Source organism: Thalassophryne amazonica, chromosome 6, assembly GCF_902500255.1.
Source record: "Thalassophryne amazonica chromosome 6, fThaAma1.1, whole genome shotgun sequence".
Classification (NCBI taxonomy): Eukaryota; Metazoa; Chordata; class Actinopteri; order Batrachoidiformes; family Batrachoididae; genus Thalassophryne; species Thalassophryne amazonica.
Window position 1 is genome coordinate 123,649,671 of NC_047108.1, and position 27,348 is coordinate 123,677,018.

The 27,348-nt window shown below is 39.7% G+C and overlaps 2 protein-coding genes across 2 annotated transcripts in view; both read left to right on the forward strand.

The window, feature by feature from the left end:
• The window catches only part of dennd2c (DENN/MADD domain containing 2C), a 58,379-nt gene extending 55,282 nt beyond the window's left edge, over window positions 1–3,097 (forward strand). Inside the window, exons 18-19 of the mRNA XM_034173346.1 lie at window positions 2,135–2,221; window positions 2,325–3,097. Coding sequence (XP_034029237.1) covers window positions 2,135–2,221; window positions 2,325–2,356 — 119 coding nt within the window. The 3' untranslated portion in view covers window positions 2,357–3,097. The remainder of the gene's footprint in view (window positions 1–2,134; window positions 2,222–2,324) is intronic.
• Window positions 3,098–18,891: 15,794 nt separating this feature from the next.
• LOC117513041 (RING finger protein 223) overlaps window positions 18,892–27,348 on the forward strand; it is a 36,248-nt gene continuing 27,791 nt past the window's right edge. The window contains exon 1 of the mRNA XM_034173347.1: window positions 18,892–19,368. The gene's annotated coding sequence lies outside the window, so the exon portion shown is untranslated. The remainder of the gene's footprint in view (window positions 19,369–27,348) is intronic.

The following is a 27,348-nucleotide window of genomic DNA, read 5'->3' on the forward strand; positions in this document are numbered from 1 at the left end:
CAGTAGATTCTCACAAATCCAACAAGACCAAGCATTCATGATATGCACACTCTTAAGGCTATGGAATTGGGCTATTGGTTTTAAAAAAAAAAGTAGAAAAGGGGGTGTTCACAATAATAGTAGCATCTGCTGTTGACGCTACAAACTCAAAACTATTATGTTCAAACTGCTTTTTTAGCAATCCTGTGAATCATTAAACTAGTATTTAGTTGTATAACCACAGTTTTTCATGATTTCTTCACATGTGCGAGGCATGGAGTCATCCAACTTGTGGCACCTTTCGGCTGTTATTCCACTTCAAGATTCTTTAACATCATTCCACACTTCATTCACATTTCTTGGTTTTGCTTCAGAAACAGCTTTTTTTGATGTCACCCCACAAGTTCTCAATTGGATTTAGGTCCAGGGATTGGGCAGGCCACTCCAAAACATTAATTTTGTTGGTTTGGAACCAAGATTTTGCTGATTTACTAGTGTGCTTGGGGTGATTGTCTTGTTGAAACACCCATTTCAAGGGCATGTCCTCTTCAGCATAAGGCAGCATGACCTCTTCAAGTATTTTGACATATCAGAACTGATCCATGATACTTGGTATGCGATATATAGAGCCAACACCATAGTAGGAGAAACATGCCCATATCATGATGCTTGCACCACCATGCTTCACTGTCTTCACTGTGAACTGTGGCTTGAATTCAGAGTTTGGGGGTTGTCTCACAAACTGTCTGCGGACCTTGGACCCAAAAAGAACAATTTTACTCTCATCACTCCACAAAATATTCCTCCATTTCTCTTTAGGCCAGTTGATTTGTTCTTTGGCACATTGTAACCTCTTCTGCACATGTCTTTTATGTAACAGAGGGACTTTGCGGGGGATTCTTGCAAATAAATTAGCTTCACACAGGCATCTTCTAACTGTCACAGCACTTACAGGTAACTCCAGACTGTCTTTGATCATCCTGGAGCTGATCATTGTGTGAGCCTTTGCCGTTCTGGTTATTCTTCTATTCATTTTGATGGTTGTTTTCCGTTTTCTTCCACGTGTCTCTGTTTTTTTTTTTGTTTTTTTTTAAGCATTGGAGATCATTGTAGATGAACAGCCTATAATTTTTTGCACTTGTGTATAAGTTTTCCCCTCTCCAGTCAACTTTTTATTCAAACTACACTGTTCTTCTGAACAATGTCTTGAACGTCCCATTTTCCTCAGGCTTTCAAAGAGAAAAGCATGTTCAACAGGTGCTGGCTTCATCCTTAAATAGGGGACACCTGATTCACACCTGTTTGTTCCACAAAATTGACAAACTCACTGACTGAATGCCACACACTATTATTGTGAACACCCCCTTTTCTACTTTTTTTTAACTAATAGCCCAATTTCATAGCCTTAAGAGTGTGCATATCATGAATGCTTGGTCTTGTTGGATTTGTGAGAATCTACTGAATCTACTGGTACATTGTTTCCCATGTAACAATAAGAAATATACTCAAAACCTGGATTAATCTTTTTAGTCACATAGCACTACTATTATTCTGAACACTACTGTACGTGCACATCAACATCAGCATGTTGCCATGCAAGACATTCAATCGCACACTGGGAGCAAGTTGGGGATGACCAAGCTTGCCTAAAGGACCTTTGTGATTTTTCTGCAGTGATGTTTTGTGGTTGAGGAATCACACAGACGATCGTCTGAACACAAGCTGCGTATTAGCAGTGTGTGTGTGTGTGTAAATGTTAATACAAATTATTATGAGGACAAAAGTATTTTGCCAACCTTGAAAAACTGTGAAACCTTTTGAAAGAAAGGCAGGTGTTTCAAAGGTTTCACAGTTTGCATGAAAAATAAGATTGCTTGTTGTGCTGCTATGACCTGCTGACCCTGACACCTGCTGGACACATCAGGAATGTCCATCCATATCAAATTATGAATTTCATATTTAATACTTAACACTCAGAGCAGATTCTGAGGGTTGCGTGTAGCTGTTGTTCTTATCATACCTCTGATATCGAAACATTAGGCTCAGTGATATTTTTGTCCCCAATTTTCATTAAAAGTCATGAAGATTAAAATAAAAATAAAAAAATTAAAATGAAGCTGAGTGGAAGTTTTGAGTGTCTCCATCTCGCATCCAGGTCTCTTTGAAACCCGAGTGACTGAGTATTTGGATTCATGCCCGGAGCTGGAACCCAGCAGTGTGAACAAATTTTTTAAAGGACTTGGTGAGTGTTGTTTTTTGTCAGATGTTAACGTTGAAACATCATCATCATCATTATTATTGTTGTTGTTATTATTATCATTATTATTGGCATATTTTTCTCTCAGGAAGCAAGATGAAGTTTTTACAAATTAAATGAAAACTGCCAGCAGACACTGATTCAAAGCGGACACTTACTGGCCCCGCATTGGGAAAATAAATGACCCAGGGCCGCATGCCGATGAGGACGAGGCAGGGATGAAGTCGGCCGAAAGTATCGGAGGACCGGTCTCGTCTCATTCTCGTGGATCCATGTCCGACTGTGAGAGCAGTTTTTTTTTAATTATTATTATTATTAAAACTGGAACCCCCTTTTTCTTTACACAGTGTCTTGTAATTGTTTTATGAAGGCATGGGGACAAGGTCCTGTGTTCTTACAGAGCTACAAAAAACAAAACAAAAAAAAACATTCCAATTATAGCTGTTGTCAGTACCTTTTGAATGGTTGTAGAAACATCTAATTTGAAGATGATGATCATTGCTGCACAATCTGGTCATTAAATGCAGCACGAATGTTTAATTTCAGTCAAACTGAAAATGTGTGATACGTGCCGGTATATAAATCCTGTGGCATTTCTTCAGCAGAAAACATTGTGTGTTTGTTCTGTTATCAGACCATTTCAAAGGATTTCAACGTCATAAACCAAAAGATTTAAGTGCAGATGTGGAGAAAAGTCTTTCTGTCCTCATTGTTCCTGTTAACTGGAGTTGGAAATGTTTTAGTTTACATTTTGCACAATGTTAAAGTAGTGTACAGTATTTTTGAATGTTTGTTTTTTTATTATTGTAATTAAAATATGAAATGTTCAACATACTTTTTAAATAAACTGGTTCATAAGGACGGCTGCTAATGTTTTGCTGTACAAGCTGTGACATTGACATTTACGAAGTGATTGAAGAGAAGGCAGTTTGCGTATTCTGCACAGAACGACTGAGATGACATGAAGAGTGAGTGCTTGTCATTTTTAAGTATGCCATATTTTTGCACACTTTTTTTTTATACAACCCCAATTCCAATGAAGTTGGGATGTTGTGTAAAATGTAAATAAAAACAGAATACAATGATTTGCAAATCCTCTTCAACATATATTCAATTGAATAATCAATCAATTTTATTTATATAGCGCCAAATCACAACAAACAGTTGCCCCAAGGCGCTTTATATTGCAAGGCCATACCATAATTACGTAAAAACCCCAATGGTCAAAACGACCCCCTGTGAGCAAGCACTTGGTGACAGTGGGAAGGAAAAACTCCCTTTTAACAGGAAGAAACCTCCAGCAGAAGACATGCTGTGGAGGGGAGCAGAGATCAATCACTAATGATTAAATGCAGAGTGGTGCATACAGAGCAAAAAGAGAAAGAAACACTCAGTGCATCATGGGAACTCCCCAGCAGTCTAAGTCTATAGCAGCATAACTCAGGGATGGTTCAGGGTCACCTGATCCAGCCCTAACTATAAGCTTTAGCAAAAAGGAAAGTTTTAAGCCTAATCTTAAAAGTAGAGGTGGTGTCTGCCTCCCTGATCCGAATTGGGAGCTGGTTCCACAGGAGAGGAGCCTGAAAGCTGAAGGCTCTGCCTCCCATTCTACTCTTACAAACCCTAGGAACTACAAGTAAGCCTGCAGTCTGAGAGTGAAGCGCTCTATTGGGGTGATATGGTACTATGAGGTCCCTAAGATAAGATGGGACCTGATTATTCAAAACCTTATAAGTAAAAAGAAGAAATTTAAATTCTATTCTAGAATTAACAGGAAGCCAATGAAGAGAGGCCAATATGGGTGAGATATGCTCTGTCCTTCTAGTCCCCGTTAGTACTCTAGCTGCAGCATTTTGAATTAACTGAAGGCTTTTCATGGAACTTTTAGGACAACCTGATAATAATGAATTACAATAGTCCAGCCTAGAGGAAATAAATGCATGAATTAGTTTTTCAGCATCACTCTGAGACAAGACCTTTCTAATTTTAGAAATATTGCGTAAATGCAAAAAAGCAGTCTTACATATTTGTTTAATATGCGCTTTGAATGACATATCCTGATCAAAAATGACTCCAAGATTTCTCACAGTATTACTAGAGGTCAGGGTAATGCCATCCAGAGTAAGGATCTGGTTAGACACCATGTTTCTAAGATTTGTGGGGCCAAGTACAATAACTTCAGTTTCATCTGAGTTTAAAAGCAGAAATTAGAGGTCATCCATGTCTTTATGTCTGTAAGACAATCCTGCAGTTTAGGTAATTGGTGTGTGTCCTCTGGCTTCATGGATAGATAAAGCTGGGTATCATCTGCGTAACAATGAAAATTTAAGCAATTCTGTCTAATAATACTGCCTAAGGGAAGCATGTATAAAGTGAATAAAATTGTTCCTAGCACAGAAACTTGTGGAACTCCATAATTAACCTTAGTCTGTGAAGAAGATTCCCCATTTACATGAACAAATTGTAATCTATTAGATAAATATGATTCAAACCACCGCAGCGCAGTGCCTTTAATACCTATGGCATGCTCTAATCTCTGTAATAAAATGTTATGGTCAACAGTATCAAAAGCAGCACTGAGGTCTAACAGAACAAGCACAGAGATGAGTCCACTGTCTGAGGCCATAAGAAGATCATTTGTAACCTTCACTAATGCTGTTTCTGTACTATGATGAATTCTAAAACCTGACTGAAACTCTTCAAATAGACCATTCCTCTGCAGATGATCAATTAGCTGTTTTACAACTACCCTTTCAAGAATTTTTGAGAGAAAAGGAAGGTTGGAGATTGGCCTATAATTAGCTAAGATAGCTGGGTCAAGTGATGGCTTTTTAAGTAATGGTTTAATTACTGCCACCTTAAAAGCCTGTGGTACATAGCCAACTAATAAAGATAGATTGATCATATTTAAGATCGAAGCATTAAATAATGGTAGGGCTTCCTTGAGCAGCCTGGTAGGAATGGGGTCTAATAGACATGTTGATGGTTTGGATGAAGTAACTAATGAAAATAACTCAGACAGAACAATCTGAGAGAAAGAGTCTAACCAAATACCGGCATCACTGAAAGCAGCCAAAGATAATGATACGTCTTTGGGATGGTTATGAGTAATTTTTTCTCTAATAGTTAAAATTTTATTAGCAAAGAAAGTCATGAAGTCATTACTAGTTAAAGTTAAAGGAATACTCGGCTCAATAGAGCTCTGACTCTTTGTCAGCCTGGCTACAGTGCTGAAAAGAAACCTGGGGTTGTTCTTATTTTCTTCAATTAGTGATGAGTAGTAAGATGTCCTAGCTTTACGGAGGGCTTTTTTATAGAGCAACAGACTCTTTTTCCAGGCTAAGTGAAGATCATCTAAATTAGTGAGATGCCATTTCCTCTCCAACTTATGGGTTATCTGCTTTAAGCTGCGAGTTTGTGAGTTATACCACGGAGTCAGACACTTCTGATTTAAAGCTCTCTTTTTCAGAGGAGCTACAGCATCCAAAGTTGTCTTCAATGAGGATGTAAAACTATTGACGAGATACTCTATCTCACTTACAGAGTTTAGGTAGCTACTCTGCACTGTGTTGGTATATGGCATTAGAGAACATAAAGAAGGAATCATATCCTTAAACCTAGTTACAGCGCTTTCTGAAAGACTTCTAGTGTAATGAAACTTATTCCCCACTGCTGGGTAGTCCATCAGAGTAAATGTAAATGTTATTAAGAAATGATCAGACAGAAGGGAGTTTTCAGGGAATACTGTTAAGTCTTCAATTTCCATACCATAAGTCAGAACAAGATCTAAGATATGATTAAAGTGGTGGGTGGACTCATTTACATTTTGAGCAAAGCCAGTTGAGTCTAATAATAGATTAAATGCAGTGTTGAGGCTGTCATTCTCAGCATCTGTGTGGATGTTAAAATCGCCCACTATAATACCACCACAAAGACAAGATATTTAATGTTCAAACTGATAAACTTTATTGTTTTTATGCAAATATTTGCTCATTTTGAAATGGATGCCTGCAACACGTTTCAAAAAAGCTGGGACAGTGGTATGTTTACCACTGTGTTACATCACCTTTCCTTCTAACAACACTCAATAAGCGTTTGGGAACTGAGGACACTAATTGTGAGTGTCATGATTGGGTATAAACGGAGCATCCCCAAAAGGCTCAGCCGTTCACAAGCAAAGATGGGGCGAGGATCACCACTTTGTGAACAACTGTGTGGAGAAAAAAAATAGTCTAACAGTTTAAGAATAATGTTTCTCATTGTTCAGTTGCAGTGCGCGGAGTAATCCATCAAACGTGAAAATCCATCAAATGTGAAATGGTAATTCTGTATCAGATTCCACATCAATACCTTCATATGGTAGCTTAAATTCATCCATTTAATCAGCGGCTGCAGCAGTGCATGACTTTCTCTCACTCTCAGCTAACAGCGCTAGCAGCGCACACAGCCAGTGTTCTGTCAAATTGTGCCTCTCGTTGCGAAAATCGACACTTCTGCGTCCCGACAATATTGCGCATGCGTGCGCATGCCCAGTTGCACAGAGGACAGGAATGACATCTCAGAACACCGTCAGGGCGCCGAGTAATACATCCAAATGTGAAATGGTCCAATATTTTGCCACCGTTACCCTGATATTATACAGTCTGACATCTCACATGCTTAACCAGTCAGATTCACGGAAAAAAATGTAATTACATTAGATTACTGTCTAAGTATTGTCTAAGTATTCACAACTGTAAGTTGTGCTCATCATGCAAAATTGCTGTCTGTCCAAATGGCAAAACCTTCCACGTCCTAAAACTCAACTGTAAAACTCTCAAAATCAAATTTTTTATACATTAATGCTGGGAGGTGAAACGTGCCTGTCAAGAAACATTTATAAACAGCTTTTTTTTTTTTTTTTTAAGGAAATTTGGGTTTCAAGTAAGAAATGTGCAGAAGCCTTGAAATGCACACATCCCTCACTAGACTGTGGAGAAAAAAAGCTGATCAAATGTATATTAAGATCTTGACTGCTTATTCATTTCAGAAATTAACTGTGTAACTGAAATTAACTGACTTTATGGACAATTTACTTGTAATACCCAAAGGTACCAGGTGATGACGAGCTGGGGCATGTGAATACAAGATTTTTTTTCTTCCTCTTCATCAGTGGGTAAAATAAAATTTAAAAAACCCCAATGATAATAATTTGAAATCGGTGCAAGCAAATGGCGATGAGTAGAGAATATATTTGTCATCATGCGGTTTTCCTCTTAAGTTTATTGTACACACATTCACCTTTATATATTTCAAACTGTTACCAGTACATTTTGTAAATTAGTCCAACACGTACTAATCATTATTCACTGCGGCTTTGTTTTATGTTTGTACAATTAAAGGTCTAAAACCAACACCTGTTTGAGTGTGTGGTGGGGGGGGGGGGGTGCAAGACGAAACTGTCCTACGTGATGATGTGTGCCGATCAGTCACTGGGGGCAGGGCTGTGTATCAAACAAGCTTAACATTACATAGAGAGCAGGGATGACGAATTCTCGTAAAACAGGTTCTTATGAACAAACAACCTTCCTGCCCACGATTACAACCTCCTTTACTGACAAAGATTCCAAGTATACCAGCCGCCTTTGGCCTCAGCGCCACAAGGGTTACTGTCAGGACATTAAAATGTCACGTGTTCTACAGTACGCTCACGCCTTCTGATGAAGTAGATCTCTTACATTACATTGTTGTAATAATTGTTGCTCCATGCACAGTTTCTTCAGTCACTTGGTGACTTCCCTCACTGGTCTCCTTCTTGAATGGTCACTCAGATTTGGGAACTGCTTACTCCACGCAGCTTTACAGTGCTGTTTGTATTCATGTAAATGAAGTCTTAAGACGTTTTCATTGAGTTGGTAATGTTTATGTATCCATCCCCTGACTGTAAATGTTTAATATATTTAGTGCTTACTTTCGATGCCCCCCATAATCTTCAGTTTCATTTTTTACCCGAGGGCATCAGGTAAGACTTTATGTCCATCCGTCCGTCTGTTTGTGCTCAGCATAAGTCCAGTCCTGTTACTGCCAGGGTCTTCAAATTCACAGGGAACATTCCTGGGACACAGACGTTGGAAAAGCTCAAAGATGGCTCACCTTCACCTATTCTAAGGGGTCAAGAGGTCACATTGATTACATGCTCATGTGGCCGTGGGTATTTTAGCAATGTGTTATAGTATTTTTAATTTTCTTGATGTTACAAAGATTTATTTTCACATAATCCATACATCCAAAGGCTCACGGGGGGCTGGAGTCTATCCCAGCAGTCACAGAGTGTGAGGTGGAGTTCACCTTGGACAGGACACCAGTCTGTCGCAGGGTCACATACAGACAAACAAACACAGTCACACCTACGGGCAATTTAAAGTTTCCAGTCCACATAACCTGCATGTCTTTGGATGTGGGAGGAAGCCAGAGCACCTGGAAGGAACACGCAAAAACACAGGGAAAACATCCAAACTCCATACAGAAAGGCCACAGATGGGAATTGATCCCATTACCTTCTTGCTGTAAGGCAACAGTGCTAACCACTAAGCCACCATGCTGCCCATTTTCACATTATTACCATTTTAAAAAATATATGAGAGAGCCTGATTTTTTTTTTTTTTTTTCATTTAATTAATTTATTTAATCTGTTCTCGCAAATGAGACAAACTTAAAATTCCAAAGGGGCCGAAACTTTTCACAAAATCACCCGAGTGTATCACCTTCACGGTCACACGGGGGCGCTGTCTACACACAAACACCAGGTTTAAGTATCGAGTCCCAACACTACAATGATACTACAATTAATACACTTCATTTGTAGTACATTTCATACAAGAAATACACATTTGTAGTGTTCTACATTAAAATAAAAATGAAGTAAATCAATTCGAGCTGTAATTAAATAAAAGGTTTTACAAGCAAAAGAAAGCAAGAAGGGGTGGGAATACAGAAAGGATTAAGTAACATACAGCAACAAACATTTGTGATGGCTAAAATCACCTGTTTCAAATGATAGAAACACTGAGAATTCATGATGTCATTCAGTGAATTTCTATATTTTTCGGTTGTCTTACCACAGATTCAGTGCAAGAATATGTATAAAATTATTCCTGTATTTTTTGAAATATGCTGTAATAATTTCTTAGATATTCCCTAATCCAAGAGCCCACTTTCACTTTATACTGTACTTCTGTTAAGTTCATGACTTTAAAATCTGTTTAATAAGCCTTTGAGGCCATTAGTTTTAATGTTATTTTACAGTTTTCTCTATTTAAAAAATATATTTGGCATTGAAGATGAATTTATTTGGTCACAGCGTGGTCACAGTTTGGAAGAATGAGGTAAACTCACTGTAAAACATAAGTGTCAAACCAATTCCAGAAAGGGCAAAGAGGGTGCAGGTTTCCTTTGTAACCACCAAATCCAGCAGGTGATTTCACTAACATCACTTTGAGCAGATGGGATGAGTTCATCAGTGAAATCACATGTTGGATTTGGTGGTTACAAAGAAAACCTGCACCCTGTTTGCCCTTTCTGGAATCAGTTTGACACCTATAAGTATTTTAGTATTGTCACTGTTGGAGTCATCATGGCAATGCCTTGGTGGCGAGGAAGCTTGTCTCTTGATCGATTCCCAGAAGGGATGATCTCCATCAATCTGGAGATGCCTGGGTGTAGGTTTGTTTAATGTGGGAATGTTGTTGCATGCTACAAACATCTGGTCCTTGACAAACGGCTGGGACATCCCAGATGATCAGGGTCTGAGGACCTGCTGCAGCCTTCATCCACCTTCACAGCTGTTTGCGTACAAGCCATCACCTCTTCCACCTGATCTGCCGCTGAGGATGTCTTGTTTCACAAGAGCCCTGTTAACCATCTTGTGTTCAGTGTTCTCGCTGGGTCTTCATGGTTACTATGGGGCACACAAGCTCCCCACTATATTTCACCCCAACAGGCAATCCTCGAGCCGTTACCCAGGTGCCACGACACAGACGAGTTGGACATTGACATCTACAGTTGGAGTACCAACTTTAAGATTCTGGAACCGGAATGGATAATTTCTTTGCCAATACACAATAATATACAGTATGTTCAGTGTTGTTGTCAAGTGACTTGTGTCGTTTGTAGCCAAAACGGTAACGGCAGCGACTCCTACAGTCATTGCTGCGCTTGCTACAAATGCTAAGATGACAGCGGGAGTCTGCAGAGATGCAAGCATGAGCAAGTTCATGGAGCCAACTGGAAAGGCAGTGAGTTCCACACAGCCGTGCACATGTTCTGTAGAATGTTGTCTTTCAGCTGCCCCTCATTGATCAGGGTCTCCACAACAAGTCCAGTAAAGGTTGACAATGGGATTTGGCTCAAGTTCTTTGGCTGGATGCCCTTCTTCACACGTCTTATTAAGAAGCACACACAACCCCTGGTGTTTTTCAGTGTGGGAATTTAACAGTGGCAAGAGACAACAGTTGTTCTGCTGCCAGCTGGGCCGGTCCAAAATAGACCTGATGTCTATTTTACACTAATACTGAGAGACGTGACACTGTGACTGCCAATCTGAGTGAATAGGTAGCGTGACATCAGGCGGTTGTTCGCTTGAACAAAATAATTCAAGATGGTGGACTACGATCCGAAAGAGTTGCATTAATGCAGTATGTTTCTCATGTATTTTGTAGAAATTAGCAAGAAATAAACTTCTAAATCTAAAAATGCTGTTTTTGTAAGCAGGTAACACCTCTGAAGTGATTTACAAGACATCTTAAGGAGACGTTAGCTTGCACGCCCCAGGAGTGCTCAGCAAGTGACAAAACCAACATCTTGTTGCCCTCAGATCTAGCTCAGGCGACAGTAGCATCACTTTCAGGGATTCAGTTAGCATCATACATGGTTAGCATAACTAGCATAACCATATATCCAACTGCTAATTGCTAGCTGTTAGCATCAACCACTACCTGTGGTTAGCGTTTCTTTTAATATGGCCTATCATGTGGCGTATGTGCAAGATCACGGTAACAATGTGGGGTATAAATAGCGATAGGGTCCACTTCCACAAATCTGGCAGTTCCCAGAAAACGTTCTATAGTGGAGCAGATAACTGTAACAATTGTTCATTTCTGGAAAGAAGCACCAAAGTTGGCACAAATACTCCTTAGACATTACTCTTTTGAAAAAAACTGAGTAGCCACTTGAATTTTGAGTAGGCGGACAGGTAGGGGTCAATTGAAGAATTACACAGGGGTCAAAATTTAAAAATGCTCCAATCATATTGAAAGCTATACCATATTATTTGTCTGATCACAATGATACCAAAAGGGTATAGTTTGGACTATCTATGATTGAATGTTATGGAGTTATGGGGTAAAAACAACAAGAATGGTGACAAAGGTCAATTTCAGTTTGTACAGGGGTCAAAAATTAAAGTTGCTCCAATTTGGTAAAAAGTGGTGCAAATTATTGATTGAACTAATAGGATTAATAAATAAAATAGTTTTGACTGTGTTGAATGCTTGGTCTGCAAGGTAAAGGTAGAGCAATGTCGACGTCCATTGGATTCTATGACGTGACATATGTTACCCTGTAACACGATAACTAAGTATGCCACATAGTGCAAACTGTTCCTTTTTAAAACCCTATTAACTCAACCAATAATTTGCATCACATTTTACAATATTTAGAGCAACTTTAACATCTGACCCCTGTACTAAACTAATTTTTCAGTGGTATTGGGCATAAACTGTATACATACGATCTTGGGGTCAGATTATCAGGCATTCCTTTGAGAAAAAAGTGGTGCAACCATCAGACGTTCTCAGTGTAGCAGAAAGTCTTTGTGTATCTTTTTGTGACCTTGCTCAGTGGAAACATATTTTCCCCCCAAAATGACACAATTTGTAACAGTGCTGTTATCAACAATCTCCTGCTACATAGATTCCTTTATTCTGAAAAGCGAGGCCAAAGCGCGTGTGTGCAACAACACTGGAAATTCACTAAAGTGGACCCAAACAAATGAAAAGCTGTCAAATAAATAAAGCATGCACACACACCCACACACACATGTGCACATTTAGCAGAAACAAACTAAAGGGTTTAGATAAGTAGAAAAGAAATATGACATCAGGTGTTTTTTTTTCCACTCTGTCATCACTTTTTCTAAAGTCATTCTGGCTGTGTGCAATTATGCACGGAATCGACTCAGCATAAAAACAAGTGTGCAGGCTGCATGTTGATAGTGAAGGTCAGTGTGCTAGAAAATGACAATCTTCCCCCAAACACAAAGTACGGCTCAGTCACTGCGCTGATAGAGAATAATACTTATGGAAAGTCACAGGTTTTAAATCATCTTAGCTCAGACAAAAATAAAGAGAAGAAACTATTAAAATCCTATGCAGTTGGACTCATTTAACACTACAAGGGCATCCGCTGTTAAACCTGTGCCTCATTAACGTGCATGCAGAACCATCTGTGTGCACGTTAATCTACTGAGGCAACTCCAAGAGAATGAAGGGAGAAGCTGAAGGAACTTACTGACATTACAAAGTAATAGTACCTGAGGGCATGAAGTAGGTAAGGACTATAACCACTGAACATCTGAGCTCAAAGACTTTGACCTTTACCCAAATGACTGACCTCCAGCTGACCTTGCAAGGGCAATTCTGGAGCCCACTCCATTGTGTGGCAATTTCAAGGCCAACCATCATTGACACACTAACTATGGTAGAAAATAGCAAAAGGGTCTGGGAGGAGTAGGACAACAAATAGGGAGGCAGACTTCACCTTGACCCCAGTCATTGACCGTTGCATGGTTTGACCTTGCTTGGGCAACTCTGGAACGCATCCCTGTATGTGTGCCACGTTTGGTGCAAATTGACCTTTCCTGAACAATTCCAACCCCCACCCACATATGTGTCACAGGTCTGGGGGGGAAATTGGAGTGAAAATCTAATTTTGACCTTTGACCTCAGTGACATCAACCCCAATGATTTACCTTTGGCAAGTTTGAACTAGTCTGGGCTGTTCCAGAAGCCATCTCCATATGGGTACCACATTTGATAGACATTGGAGTGATTTTTTTTTTTTTAAATATTAACCTTCGACCCCCACATATCTGGGTGATTCTTAGACTACGGGCACTTATTATGTCCTTTGATCATATTGTATGAAAAACAGAAAAAAGGGGAAATTTCACACTTTTATAGTTATCTTTACAATGAAAGTGTGTTAAGAAATGTGTTCTAGTAGTCTATGATGACTTTTTCACCTTTTTTCAGCATCATTATATGCAAATATTGCCGTTTTGTGCTTGTCCCACACCCAGACTTTTGATCTTCAATGATAAAAATGAATGGTAAAGAAACGTTTTTTTCTAATGTTTTAAAATATCTCTGAATAAAATATCAGTAAAATAATCAAAACATAATTGGGGTATTCAATGTCATACAACTGTTGTGATTTTTTTGTAAACAAAATGTAGTTGTCCCACACTATTGCCGTAATTTCCACCACAACACTGTAATGTCCCTAAACAGTTTGTATGAAAGATTGTTTGGATAGTTTCTATGGAGATAAACAGTGATATCAGAGCACATGTATATAGCGCCAAATCACAACAAACAGTTGCCCCAAGGCACTTTATATTGTAAGGCAATGGTGTGGTGGAAATTACATTTACAAGGCCAATAGTGCCCGTAGTTAAAGAATCACCCATCCAGTTTGTTGGGAATCAGCCAAAGGACATAAAGGAACAGACAAATAACCTGTTACCCCAACGACCTTGACCTGGTGCAACACAAACCCCTGAAGGACAAATCTGGGATCAACCTACAGGTACACTGCAAGTTTGGTGGCCCAACAGTAGGAGTAGTGGAACACACACACACACACACGTTTCTCAAGTTATGGTACAATAAAAGCTCTGTAATTGTAAAAGGAAGGGCATTCTGAATGCCGTGAGTGGTTTGGCAGCCAAAACCAGGCGTCACTGAAAGACAGAGGGCCGAAGATTATTTCTAACAGAATACAGCAGTTTTCCACTGATGGGTTGTAAAGATAATGCCGAATTCACTTTACGGCCCAACAGACCCTAAAGACTCATAAACCAATTCCTTGTCTTTACCACCTGTGTTTTGAACAGATTTTGTTACCAGATATCACACAACTCGGTGTGTATTCAATCACGAGTCCCACTAACACAGTTTTTGCTCCATGTAGGTCTAATGTAGGTTTCTTATGCCCAGAACTCAATCTGGTTGGTTTGACATTCAATGAGACAACTTACAAACAGGAGATGTGCTTCATTCTGGAACCTGTTCAAGGTTTCAAAACCTGTTTGGACTCCTTGAAGGGGGGTTGAGGGGAGGGTGTCTACGCTTTGCACTTCCTGTGTGTGTCCTTGTACAAGACACTCCATCTGCATTGTCCCAGGCCACCCAGCTATACCGGCCTCGGCTGAGGACATAACCTGCATTTCAACTGGCACAACTGGCAACTGGCATCCTGCCCAGAGGGAGCTGTAGACTCTCACCTACTTCACAGTCTGTAATCCAGTGATAAGCACCAGTACCACTGGACCTCAGCACCTATATAGGACTTACTTCTTCTGCTTCATTCAATCAGTCATCATGGAGACGACCAGGTGGCATCCTCACCAGATGCCTGAACCACCTCAGCTATCTCCTTTCAATTTGATGGAGCAGCAGCTCTACTCAGGGTCCCTCCTGGATATTCAAACTTCTCACTCTCTCCTCAAGTTTAATTACTGATACCCTATGGAAGAACCTCATGTTTGTCACTTGTATCCACAATCTTGTTCTTTCAGTCATTACCCACGATGCGAGTGTAAAAAAACGACAACAACAAAACCTGGCAAATTGAGAGCCTGACCTTCTGGTTCAGCTCTTTCTTCAACACAACAGTCCAGCACAGCATCCGCTAATATCTCGGATGCAATGCTGATCCATCTGTCAATCTCACGCTCCATCTTACACTCACTCATGAACAAGACCCTAAGAGACTTGAACTCCTACACATGGGGCAGTAACTCTCCCCTATCTCAGAGGGGGACAATCCACCCTTTTCTGACAGGACAAAGATGTCAGATTTCGACATGCTGATCGTCATCCCAGTCACGTCGGACTAGGCCCCAAACCTGTCCAGTGTACATCGGAGGTCCCCTGATGGTCTGATGGTCCCCTGTGATTCTTCTACCTCCAAACGTCTTAAATGGGAGGATGTTCTTCTTTTATGCTTTACGTATTTGAAATAAACTGGTTTATGTGTTTCTGATGTTCCAGGACAGTTAAGGTTTGAGGAAATACTTGGATGTGTGGTGAGACGGCAAACACCGGGACAGTTTAGTGTCTGCGTACACCCACAGCTTTAGTCACGTGTTCATCCCCAACGGCATCGACATCCATCCAATCCTCCGTCCCGCCGATAACTTACCGCACATCATTACCTTCAGTCAGCCGCCCACTAAATCTCTGACATGTTTATTATGAAACCGTTTTATGAATTCCAAGAATGAGAATGAAATGCCCATTGACTGCATACCTTATTCTGTTTTTCCTCCTCAAAGCACTCACAACTCGGAGCCCAATAAATTACTTTGCTGATATGATACGGCTGTATTTGTGTTTGGGTTACTAAATAACTGAGCCAGTTAGGCAGCAGAGAAGTGCTTTTGCTAATGGCCCAGAGCCATTAGTCATTACCATAAAACAAAATGACTAATCAAATAAAAATGCTAAGCTACATGCTTCACTTGCATCTTTCTGAAGATCCTCCCTGATGGATGCACTTTTTTTTTGCATTCGCCAATGATTGGGCATTTTTAGCATCATTGCACAAAAATAATTCTGCAGTTATCATAAAACTTGGCTAAAAGGTTCATCCTGGCCTAGTGTAAAAAACATTATTCATTGCTGGAGATTTGGATAAAGATGCAGATATAAGAAGTTTTAAATTTATTTTTCCCCAACATCAAATCCATCATAGTCCCATTCATGCTGACTCAGCTCCTGCTGAATCTGCTTCACAGTCAAACTTCTTGTGACGGCACCGGTACGACTACTTCAGACAACCGTATTGATCCCAAAAAAGGGCAGTTATGTTTACACTCCAATTACCTCAGACAAGATACAGCAATTAATCCACAATTATTACTTGTTTACCGTAATAATGGCACACATCAAAATTAAAGACAACACATATACATTTGACATTGTTTATGTGCACTAAACTTGAAGCAGTCTGTCATCCAAATTGAGGTAAAGTGGGTGAAGGCCGCTGCAACTGGAGTCACGCCGCCGCTAGCTTGGGGGGAATGGGGACCTGCTGCAGCTTAAACACCACGCAGCCCCCGGAGGGGGAAGGGGTGGCGTGAGCGGTGGCCGGGATGGGGTAAAGTGATGTGGGAGCAGGAAGGGAGGTAAAGGGAAAAAAATATGGAGCATGCTTCAGTCTTGTCCATGTGTAAGTCTGTCAGTTTATTGTCTTTGTGGGTTGAGATAATAAGGAGCCAAATAATCTCACCAGAGCCTGAAGACATTCCTCTGGAGGTAAACACTGGGCAATTTGTCCTTGAGGCTAGATAAGCCTGGAGTGTTGTGGTTGAGCAGTGAAAAACACTTTTAACAGTTCCACTTGAACAACCAAATCCCAAATATGAATTAAGAATATTCACCAGCCTCCGAAAACTTCAGCTTCAGCTTCAACTGCAAGGCACGCATCTGCTCCAAGATGTCATCCAATTTGCATCTGAGTTCAAGAGTCAATGCAGTCTGAGAATGCACTGCCTTGCCAACCTCGTTAATCATGACGGACAAGCAAGGGGCCGTGGTTCTTGATGCCACCGTCCGGTAGATCAGGGCAGCACATAAGCCAAAAAGTACCAGCCCTGCTACCTTGAGACCAAAAATGAATAAATCCTCGACGTCCTCAATGGAGAAAGGCACCAAGCATGCAACACGCCAAGACCCACATGAGTCGAGGACATAGCCCGCAGGATACGTTCCATCTGGGCAGGTAGGATCCCCCGGTCCTGACCTTCTTGTAGAAAAAATGGTGTCAATAGCGTTCAGAGACCAGCTGATCAGTTCCATGGTTAATCCAGTAGTAGTCCAATAGATCCAGAATCCAATATAATTTGAGGAATTCACAGTCTGGTGCAGTAGGGACTTGAAGGTTAAAGCAGAGAACAGAGATAAGGGAGAGTGGAGGAGATGCGACCGCCCTCGTCGGAGTCCCAAGCCAAAACAGGAAGTACTTTAAACATGGATATCATTATCCATCCTGGAAAGAAACAGTGTGTAACTGTGACAAACTGGTGAGTGAAGGTTCTTTATGTGATGACGAGGCCACAATGTCTCATGCTTCATTTTACCCAGCACACTTGTGAACAAGAACCCAAGATGCTTAAGCTCATCCACTTGCGGCACTAACTCTCCCATGAAGGGCCTGAATCCAATGAAAGGCTCATTCAAAGCCTGCTAACGAGTCTTTCATTGGATTCAGGTGTGTTGGAACAGGGAGACAACTAAGAGTGTCAGGAAGGTAGATCTCGAGGACCAAACTTGGGTACCCCTGGTCAAGACAGAAAGCAGAACGGAATACAGACGACTTGAAGTTGTTGTTGAGATTCATACAGGAACGAAGCTGGACGATGGTTAAATGATGTCTCTGAAAGTCAGTTTTCAGATTTATTGCTTTGTGTTAGTGCCATGTGACCGCGGCTTCGTTTCTAGGAATGTTCAACAACCAAAATACCAACATTCTGGGCGCAATGAATGTCTTTTCACTATTATTTGATTTCTTTGTGTGACTGACATCGCTATTCAACCATTCAAAAGGCGATTCCTACCGCCACACAACTCCAACCACACACGAGAAAGTTTCTTGATAGTTCTTGTTATTGAATGAAACCTTGTCTCCCTAATCAGATAGAGTTGTGACATCATCACACGCATGCGTGTAGTGGCTGTCTAACGGGATTTTGAAAATCCCCCATTGTGATATGAATCTGGTACCTTTAACCACCACCACTTACAAGTCCAGATACAAGTCTCATATAGCCACATCCTATTTTATGTCCTTTCCAGAGTAAAATCTTAAATAAATCTTTATGAAAACACAAGAATTTAGAAATGAAATATAATTAGATTGAAACTGGTACCTGATTTACATTCACTTCCTCTCATCAGTGATGTCACTGTGCAGGTAGACTGATAAATTTAATAAGGATTATGACGTCACACTGACACATGAAATGTCCTAACAGTTTTAAAGTACCATATTGACCAATACCTCTATATGCCAGTAAGGATGTGGGACAAAGGCCGCTGACTCAGAGCGACACTGTGGTGGGAAGACACTCCTGTAGCACCACCTGGTACCTTATCATAACTAAATGTTAATTCAGCTTCTACGTGGGTCGTGGCTGGGGTAAACGCTGTGCAGCTTTGAGCCTGTTTTGTTCTGCACAGTGAAGTTACATCAAAACAATCCTGAAGCTGTAATTCAGTTTGGATTTCATTATTCAGGAAAAGGGACAGATGGAAAAAAAAGTGTAGACTTCACAAGAGGAAACTTTACTATCACTGGGAAATTGATGATGATGATGATGATTATTATTATATAATTACATTATGTGCGCTGTGACAAAGACACAAGCATAAAAAGCAACAGGGAGGAGCATCAAGGGAGTACGAATGTGTCTCTTCTGACGCTATCGCTTCGTCCTCCCTCCTCCTTGTTCCTCATGTGCACCACCCTAAGGTCAAGATACTGTCGGTCCTGCCTACTGAATCTATTTGCATGAGGTGCTAAAAAAAAAAAGGAGTCTGGCCAAGCAGGTTCAGTGATATCAGCCAACGGACACAGACGAGGGATCACCTACAGCTACTACACACAACCACACCCACACACCTGAGGATCCAGCTCTGAGTGTGCAGAGCAAAAGAGGACCATCACCGGGACAGCGGTGCAACTGAATCCTCAAAACTCCCCGAGGGGGATCTCAGAAGCTGTTTGACTTTTGCTCCACAAAGATGTCTTTTTGAAGAACAAAAGAAAAAAGACTAAGAAGACAAGCAGAGGATCTGCTCAGCATCTTCAAGGTAAATTCAGCTCTCAGTGTTCCATGAAGGGTGTCAGTCATCCAGGGAGGACACATCTTCTCTGTATTATTAGTGTATTATTAGTGTATTATTAGTTTTTTATATTATATATAAAACATACAACAATGGTTGAGAGTAATTTAAGAGCAATAAGAGTATAAAGTGAAGTTATTAAAAAAGAAGAAGAAGAAAAAAACAGACTGGTTTAATAATGAATAAATTAGGTATCTCCATTATTTCACTTCTTTAATCAAACTCTACTGAAAAAAAAACTGAAAATGGAATAAAAGCATTTGCAGGAGGTTTTTCCTGACTTTCCTGTCAAAAGAAGAATAAGAAGAAAAAAAAAGGATAATCTGGTTTCTCCATCCTGTTTCCTGCAAGTGTGTGTGTGTCCATGTGTGCAGCAGTTAAACCGTCTGCAGCTCTGTTTCCTTCAGTTCAAACGACAAGTAGATCGAGTTTCATCCCGTTTACAGGCTGCAAACAGGTAGAACAGCAACACGAAGCAGCCGGCGAGCAGCCGCAGAGTTCAGTTTGAACAAAACCTACATCTCAAGCTTAGAAACCAGTCACTTACTGTGATAACTGTATATATATCAAATGCTCAGTGAGATGAAGTCAAAAAGAGTCTCGTTATGAGGGTAGAAATGGAGGTAATGGCAGAATTAATTACACAAAACGATTCCTGAATTCTTTGAATTATGTATGTTGTTTGAGCAGAGAGTTAATATTTGAACTTGCTCTTACGTGACCGTGGAATTTGGCTGCAAAGTCGATTCTATTTGTGTTCTTTGTTTTGCCCTGCGATAGTCCCGGGACCGTCCAGGGTGTACCCCACCTCCTACCCAATGACCCTCCCCCCCCGAGCCTTAGTGATCCTTAAGTGAAACTAGTCAACATGAGTCATGTTCAAGGTTTTATTGATCATAAAACCTCAGAGGACCTGTGGAATTTTTTAGATTTACATTTCAAAATTTCCTCTTTGGCGACTTGTGTATTTGGAGGTTTATAGATAAAAGAATGTAAAGTGATTTGATGTTACCAGATTCATATCATGAAACCCACATTAGTTCCAAAACAGAATTTAAGTGACATGAAAATTCAGTCTGTTAGTTGTGATTCCAGTCAGTCACTTCAGCAGGTGTTACTGCCTCCTCAAAGGAGGTTGTGTTTTTCACCTGCACCCATTTGTTGGTTGGATTGTGAACAGGATTATACCAAAACTAATCAACCTCTTTTCATAAAACATGGTCACAAAGTTTTTGTGTAGGCTCTCAGTTGTCCATGTGGTTTCCATAGTAGAGAAGCTTGAATCTTCGACTGGACTGGGTTGCTTGACGTGAGGACGTTTTGCTTCAAATCACAGAAGCTTCCTCAGCTAAAATTCTTGCTCTGGTAGTCTGACTTCTGTCTTGACTCTTGTAGAGAAGAATAAACCAGAAGCCAACAAAAGCTGGAGTTTTTTTTAACCTAACCAGACCCCACCTACCGAGAGGCCGACTGCTATAGGCTAGTGACTAAACAATAGCTCTAATTAGCACCTATTGTGCTCTAGTTAGCACTCTCCTAATGACAGGACGGAGGCCTCCCCTGATGGCTCCCTTGACAACTCTCTCCTGATGACGTAAATGACTCATTACCATGAACAAAAGACTGAAACTGCTTTGACCTGAGTACCACATTGTAAACAGGGGACAAAGCGTGTCTGAGACCCGCCACCTGGTTGAGGCTGGGTTTCAACTGTTTTACAAAGAATGCTTCCTTGACACCTCTCTCAAACCATTTCTTCTCTCTGGCTAAGATTTTAACTTCCTTGTCCTTAAACGTGTGGTTAGTGTCTTTAAGGTGGAGATGAACTGCAGACTGAGGTCCACTGGTGACCTCTCTGCGGTGCTGGTATAGCCTCTTGTGTAAATGGTTGTTTCTGGCATCCTCACCTGTGAACTTGATATTGGAGTCCACCGAATTGATGTGTTCTGTAAAGTCCTCGACCTCCTGTTGCTTGATTTTAACCCATGTGTCATCGACATATCTGCAGAATCACAAAGGTCAGTAAGTAGGCTATCAAATGTCATCATCTCATAAGGAAAAATGATCAGTGATTTGATCAAATGTGAGCAATCATGATAAATGTTCAGCAATCAAGATTAAAGATCATTTAAAAATCAATTATCAATGCTTACAATCAAGTATCAAGATCAAAGGTCGGTAAATAGAATATCAAATGTCATCAATCAAATAAGGAACAATGATCAGTGATAAATATGCAGAATCAATGTAATCAGTCAGGTAAGGATCAAAGGTCAGTGATCAGGATCCGTGGTAACAATTTTGGTCAAATGTGAGAAATCAAGTTCACATTTCAGAGATTAGGATTAGTTCAGTAATCAAGATATCAAATATCATCAGTCAGGCAAGGCTCAAAGGTCAGTGATCGTGATCAAAAGTAAGTGATCAAGCTCAAATGTGAGTAATCAGGATTAAAGATCAGAAAGAAGGATAAAATCTAATTTAAGGCTTAAGATCAAAGCATCAAAAATCAGGAAAAATTAAAAAAGAACAAGAAGAAGAAGTCAACATTCACTCATGAATCAGAATAAATTAAAGGACAGAGCTTCATGAGAATCACAATCATGTGTCACATAAGTTTCTGCACTTTGATCTAAGATTTGGATAATGATCTGTGAATCCTGATCTGGTAGATAAACCTATTTTTGAACAGGATTACACATTGTGGCAATAATGTACTCTATCAAGTGCCCTGCCACTTATAGGTCACCATTTAGAGCAGAGGGGAGGAACTCATGAGTGACATCACCTGCTGATGTCATCATTGTTGTATTGCAATAAAACAGGTCGGTATCCAGCTCTGAGTGTCTGTGGGCGCCATGAAGTTTCATGTTCGATAGTTTACATTAATCTGCTCTAACCTCCGTTTCCGGCACACAGGATGTCGGTTTGTTTGGTGTGAAAATAAGCAGACAACAGTTTGAAACTGGATCTGTAATTAAATTATGACGGGTTCAAGCAAACACTCATAACTGTCTCTTACACTGCATTCGGCAGATGTGTTTATTCAACTTATTAGAGTGTGTGTGTGTGTGTGGGGGGGGGGGGGGGGGACATAAATAAATAATTAAATGTATGCAAACATTTCTGATAAGACATTTTTTCTACCCATGAGGATATCATTTTAATATTTTATCATTTTATATACTGTTTCAGTTTAAAGATCATTGTCTCTCTCCATCCGGTCCGATGGTTCCTCTCCGGGAACCATCACCTTATCATGCTGAAGAGGTTTGTGTGTCCCTATGAACCTAAGAGCTGTGTTGTCTGGAGCCTTCATATATATATATATATATATTTTTTTTCTCAGGTTTTTGTTTTGGATTAATGGGGGGGGGGGGGGGGTAGTTTTTCTATGTGTCAATCAGGTTTTGACTCCTTGAGGTTTTCTCATTGTGCATCCACTTTAGAGGGCGCCGAGACAAACAGGTTAACAATTATCAATTATCCAAATAGTTATGCATTATTTTCCTGTCAAGTAAGTAATTAATATCAAAGTATTCAACATTGCATCAAATTTAATTTATTTTTGAGAGCTTGTGTCGCCTCACCGGTTTTTCACAATGTAAGGCTGCACTGTTGTCCAGCCCACCGGCAGTTACTATTTACTTATTACTTACTAGGCATAACATTATTGCAGGTAACCTAACCGGAGGCCACATTTCTCCTTTTTTTTAAGGGCTTTGAGAGAAATCAGCCATGAACAAGCGAAAACGCATACTTATTAACTCCACAGAGTCTTCAGTTCATAGACTCACACTTCGAGGCTCCAGAGGCTTTAACCTAATAAAAACATCTTATTAGCTGGAAATGAATGATGGAGATAAATTAATTTGTCACCTAATCAATCAGTGAATAAATAAACACAATTACACTGCAAATAAGCACAGTATCAATGAATATGTTGAAGACTGAAGTCACACTCAAAATAAACACATTTATTTCCCAGTGCTTCCTAGTTTGGGGCCCGTGGGGCCCCCACTCCCTTTGTTTTGATCACTGCAAATGACAAACACCCTACAAATTAATAAATAGCTGTTAATCAGATCAAAGAGTAATGTTTATTTTGTTTTGAAATTTTATTTTAGATTCAAAATGTTAATTTTCTAAAGCAAATAATAAAAAAAAACATTTTAATACATTTAAATGCAGTGTATTTGTATGTATGGAAGCATCAATCCAACATTAGTATTTTGAACATTTTGTGATTCGGGATTATAATTTTCAAATCAAAAATTTACATTTTTAAAAATCTTAATTAAATTTTTGCACATACATGATTTTTCAAAATCAAAATTTAAAATTACAACAAATATTTGAACAAATTTAAAACAGAAACCAACACACAACAACAACAACAACAACAATGACAGCAAATTCATTTAAAACTAGGACTACAAGCAGTCATATACAGGCATATGTGGGCATATATGTATTGTATGGCCTTGCCTTACAATATAAAGCGCCTTGGGGCAACTGTTTGTTGTGATTTGGCGCTATATAAAAAAAAATTGATTGATTGATTGATTGATTGATGTGTGTACAGGGGCAACCACTCATCTCACAGTTCAAATTTCAAGCAAATCACAAAATGCATGGAGTAGTTATGACATTTTGATGGTTCATCCACTAGGGGGCGCTCAGAGCACAAACAGAGGGGTCAGGTGTGTTCAGGGGTCAACTGTCATCACACGTGAAGTTTCAAGTCAATCAGGCAAAGCATGAAGGAGAATTTTTTGTGCGTCCCAGCATGGTAAATATGTGTACCGAATTTTATGAGGCTATGACAAAAAAAAAAAGAAACCCTATACGGAGGTTTTTTTTTGAGAATTTCTAGGGGTTTCTATTTTTCTATTTCACGATTTCGCTGTAACCATGTGAGAACCCCCAAAATATCGAATTTTGGGTCTGGCTGGACAACTTTGCAAAGTTTGGTGAGTTTTTGAGCATGGGGAAAGGCCAAAATTTGGATTTTAAAAGTGATAATAATAATAATAATAATAATAATAATAATAAACAGCGCAATTACAATAGGGTCCTCGTAGGACTTTTTCCTACTCGGGCCCTAATAAATGAAAAAGTTTCTTTAATCATGATCAGTAAATTACAGGCTGTGGCGGCTTTAAGCTAAGGTCAGATTAGTTACAAGTGACAGGAAGCAAAGCGACGACTTTTAGCCGTTTTGCAATGTCAAGAGACAACGGTCGCTCTGTTGTCAGCTAGGTGGGGCCACAATAGACTTGAAGTGTATTTTATGCAAATACTGAGCAACTCGACATGGCTATTGCCAATCTGAGTGAACAGGCAGTATGACGTCAGCTGACAAAAGAGAAAGAAAAACCCAAACAAACAACATGGCGGAAAATGTTCTAAAACAGCTTATTTCTGTATAAATCTGTTTCTCATATATTTTGTAAAGGCTAGCAAGAAATAACCATTTCTAAATCTAAAAAGGCTGTTTTCGTAACCAGATAACATCTCTGAAGTGATTTACAAGACGCGCACGCCCTGGGAACGCACATCAAGCGACAAGAACCAAGTGTGTGTCGCCGTCATTTTGTCGCTAATATGACCACAACATTAGGGAAGCCGTTGTTTTGCTCTGAGATGTTGGTGCTAAAGTGTGACATCTAGTGGAACTAAATCATTTATAGGACCTTTTAAATTTATAAGGTATTTGTTGGTTCTTTCCTTCTAATGAGGTTATGTATTTATTTGGTCATGTCTGTTTGCTGGTGATATTGTTACCATGGTTACACAGTAACTAATGTCATAAATGTTGTAAAACATTGTAAAAAGGTGGAGTTGCCTAGAATAGAAAGTATTGAATGTTGAATGAACCGATTTTTTTGGCGAGGTGGGGTGGGGGGGGTACAGAGCTTGTTACTCATTAATGGTTAGAGATTAACAAAACTGATTTTCCCAAATTGCAATGAAAAGGTCTGTTCATTCTCAAACAGAGGTCATTATGTTTTGGGGTACAGTTAGAGAAGTTGGACAAGGGTGTCTTAAATGCCATTTTTAAATGGTTACAAAACTAGGCCTGGAACAGGTATCATTAGATTCTGGACCAAAACCACACCCATGCTGGAACCAGCAAATTGTAAAAGGTTTATTTAAAAAAAAAAAATGCAAGATACCTTGCTTTGAGCATTAGCTGAGGTATACAGAGGGGTTTTATTATTCAGAATAAAATGTATTTAACAATAGGTGAATTATTAATTTAATATCAGCCATTCTACATTTTGTGTTGTACTTTACCTCCACTCTAACTTGTAATTTTACAGTTGTTATATGTTATTATGATATGTATAAATATTGCACCAATTTTGGCCGACTGTAACATTTGATTTAACCTTTATTTAACCAGGTAAGTTATTAAGAAAAACATTCTTATTTACAATAACGACCTGGTGGTTATTAAACAAAGATGTTTAAATGGAAATTTTTTCCGTATTATATCATGTATAAATTTTGCACAGAATTTAAATTGTCATCTGTTAAAGTTACACATACCAGCAGATATTTGAATGTTTGTAGAACCTCATGACACTCACGTCATCAGAGGCTTTGAAATGATAAGACAGCTGTGGTTTTACAGAAAAAAATGTGTCCTTACACCAGTAAAGTATATCTGAACCGAACAGAGAAAGATGGATGGAGAGCAGGTCGAGCAGGAATTCCAAGGGTAGATGGAGCGATTAGAGCGAGAACAAGCACAGACTTTGTGCATGTGAGAGTAGTGTGGCAGGGTCGTGCCTGAGGGCACAGAGAGGAGAACACCTGCACGCCGACCATCCTTCATCCCAAATACACACAGTACTGGTCTCATTAACAGGCGGCGCATTACATCTTACTTTCCTCAAACAAGCACATGGAGGAAAGCAGCCAGACCCATGTGGGAGAAACCAAATGGCTGCTCTCAGAGACAGATTTTAACCACTGGCCCGCTCATCAGGTTGACCCTGCTGGGTCTGTTAGCCGTTGACCAGTTCCAGTTTGGCGCTGCGTGCCTGAAGTGTGACGTTAACAAAGCGGCCTGTGTCTGTCCTCCCAGGTGAGGAACACGTGCCGTTACTCGCCCAAAACAATCTGTCAGCAGCTGGAAGGTCCAGGAAAGAACCAAGAACTCAGTGTACCAGCTTGTGCACATTCATGCACACAAGAAACTACGTGTAAGATTTTCTTACCCAAATTGTGGTATGAAATGTACTTTTATCTGAGTTAATTTGGAACACTATATTATTCAGCATGTTGACAGTCAGTGTGGTGGCATGGATCAGATTCTTAGCGCTGTATGATACCATTAAAGGAACACACCACATTTTGTTTTTACTATTTTTTGTTTTTTATTTTTGGTATCGTCTTGTAACATCAAACTGTAAAAACACAATTAAAGGCAGTGACCTCCCACACACTCCTAAACTGCATATATATATATATATATATATATATATATATATATATATATATGAGTGGCAGTAAATCTTTTTTGATGAACTGATTCAACAAACGGGTCAATCTCTGTACATGAAAATTCAGTAAGGCATATCTTCTATTATATATTCTAAATCTAAGGTATAACTCTACTGATGTATACTAAGGTACATCTAAATATCAAAACAAACAAACAAAAAAGAATAGAACCACTTAGGTGCCTATAATTTCAACATGTAATTGAAAATTATCATGTACTAATAAACCAAAACTGTTAAGTTGTCCCAGGTTTGCTTACGACCTGGTCCTTTCTGTGTGGAGTTTGCATGTTCTGCATGTGTTTGCGTGGGTTCCCTCTAGGTGGTCCGGCTTCCTCCCACTTCCAAAGACATGCAGGTTAGTGAATTGGTGACTTTAATATGGCTGTAGGTGGAAGTAGGACTGTGTAGAGTCTGTGTACAGGACTGGGTA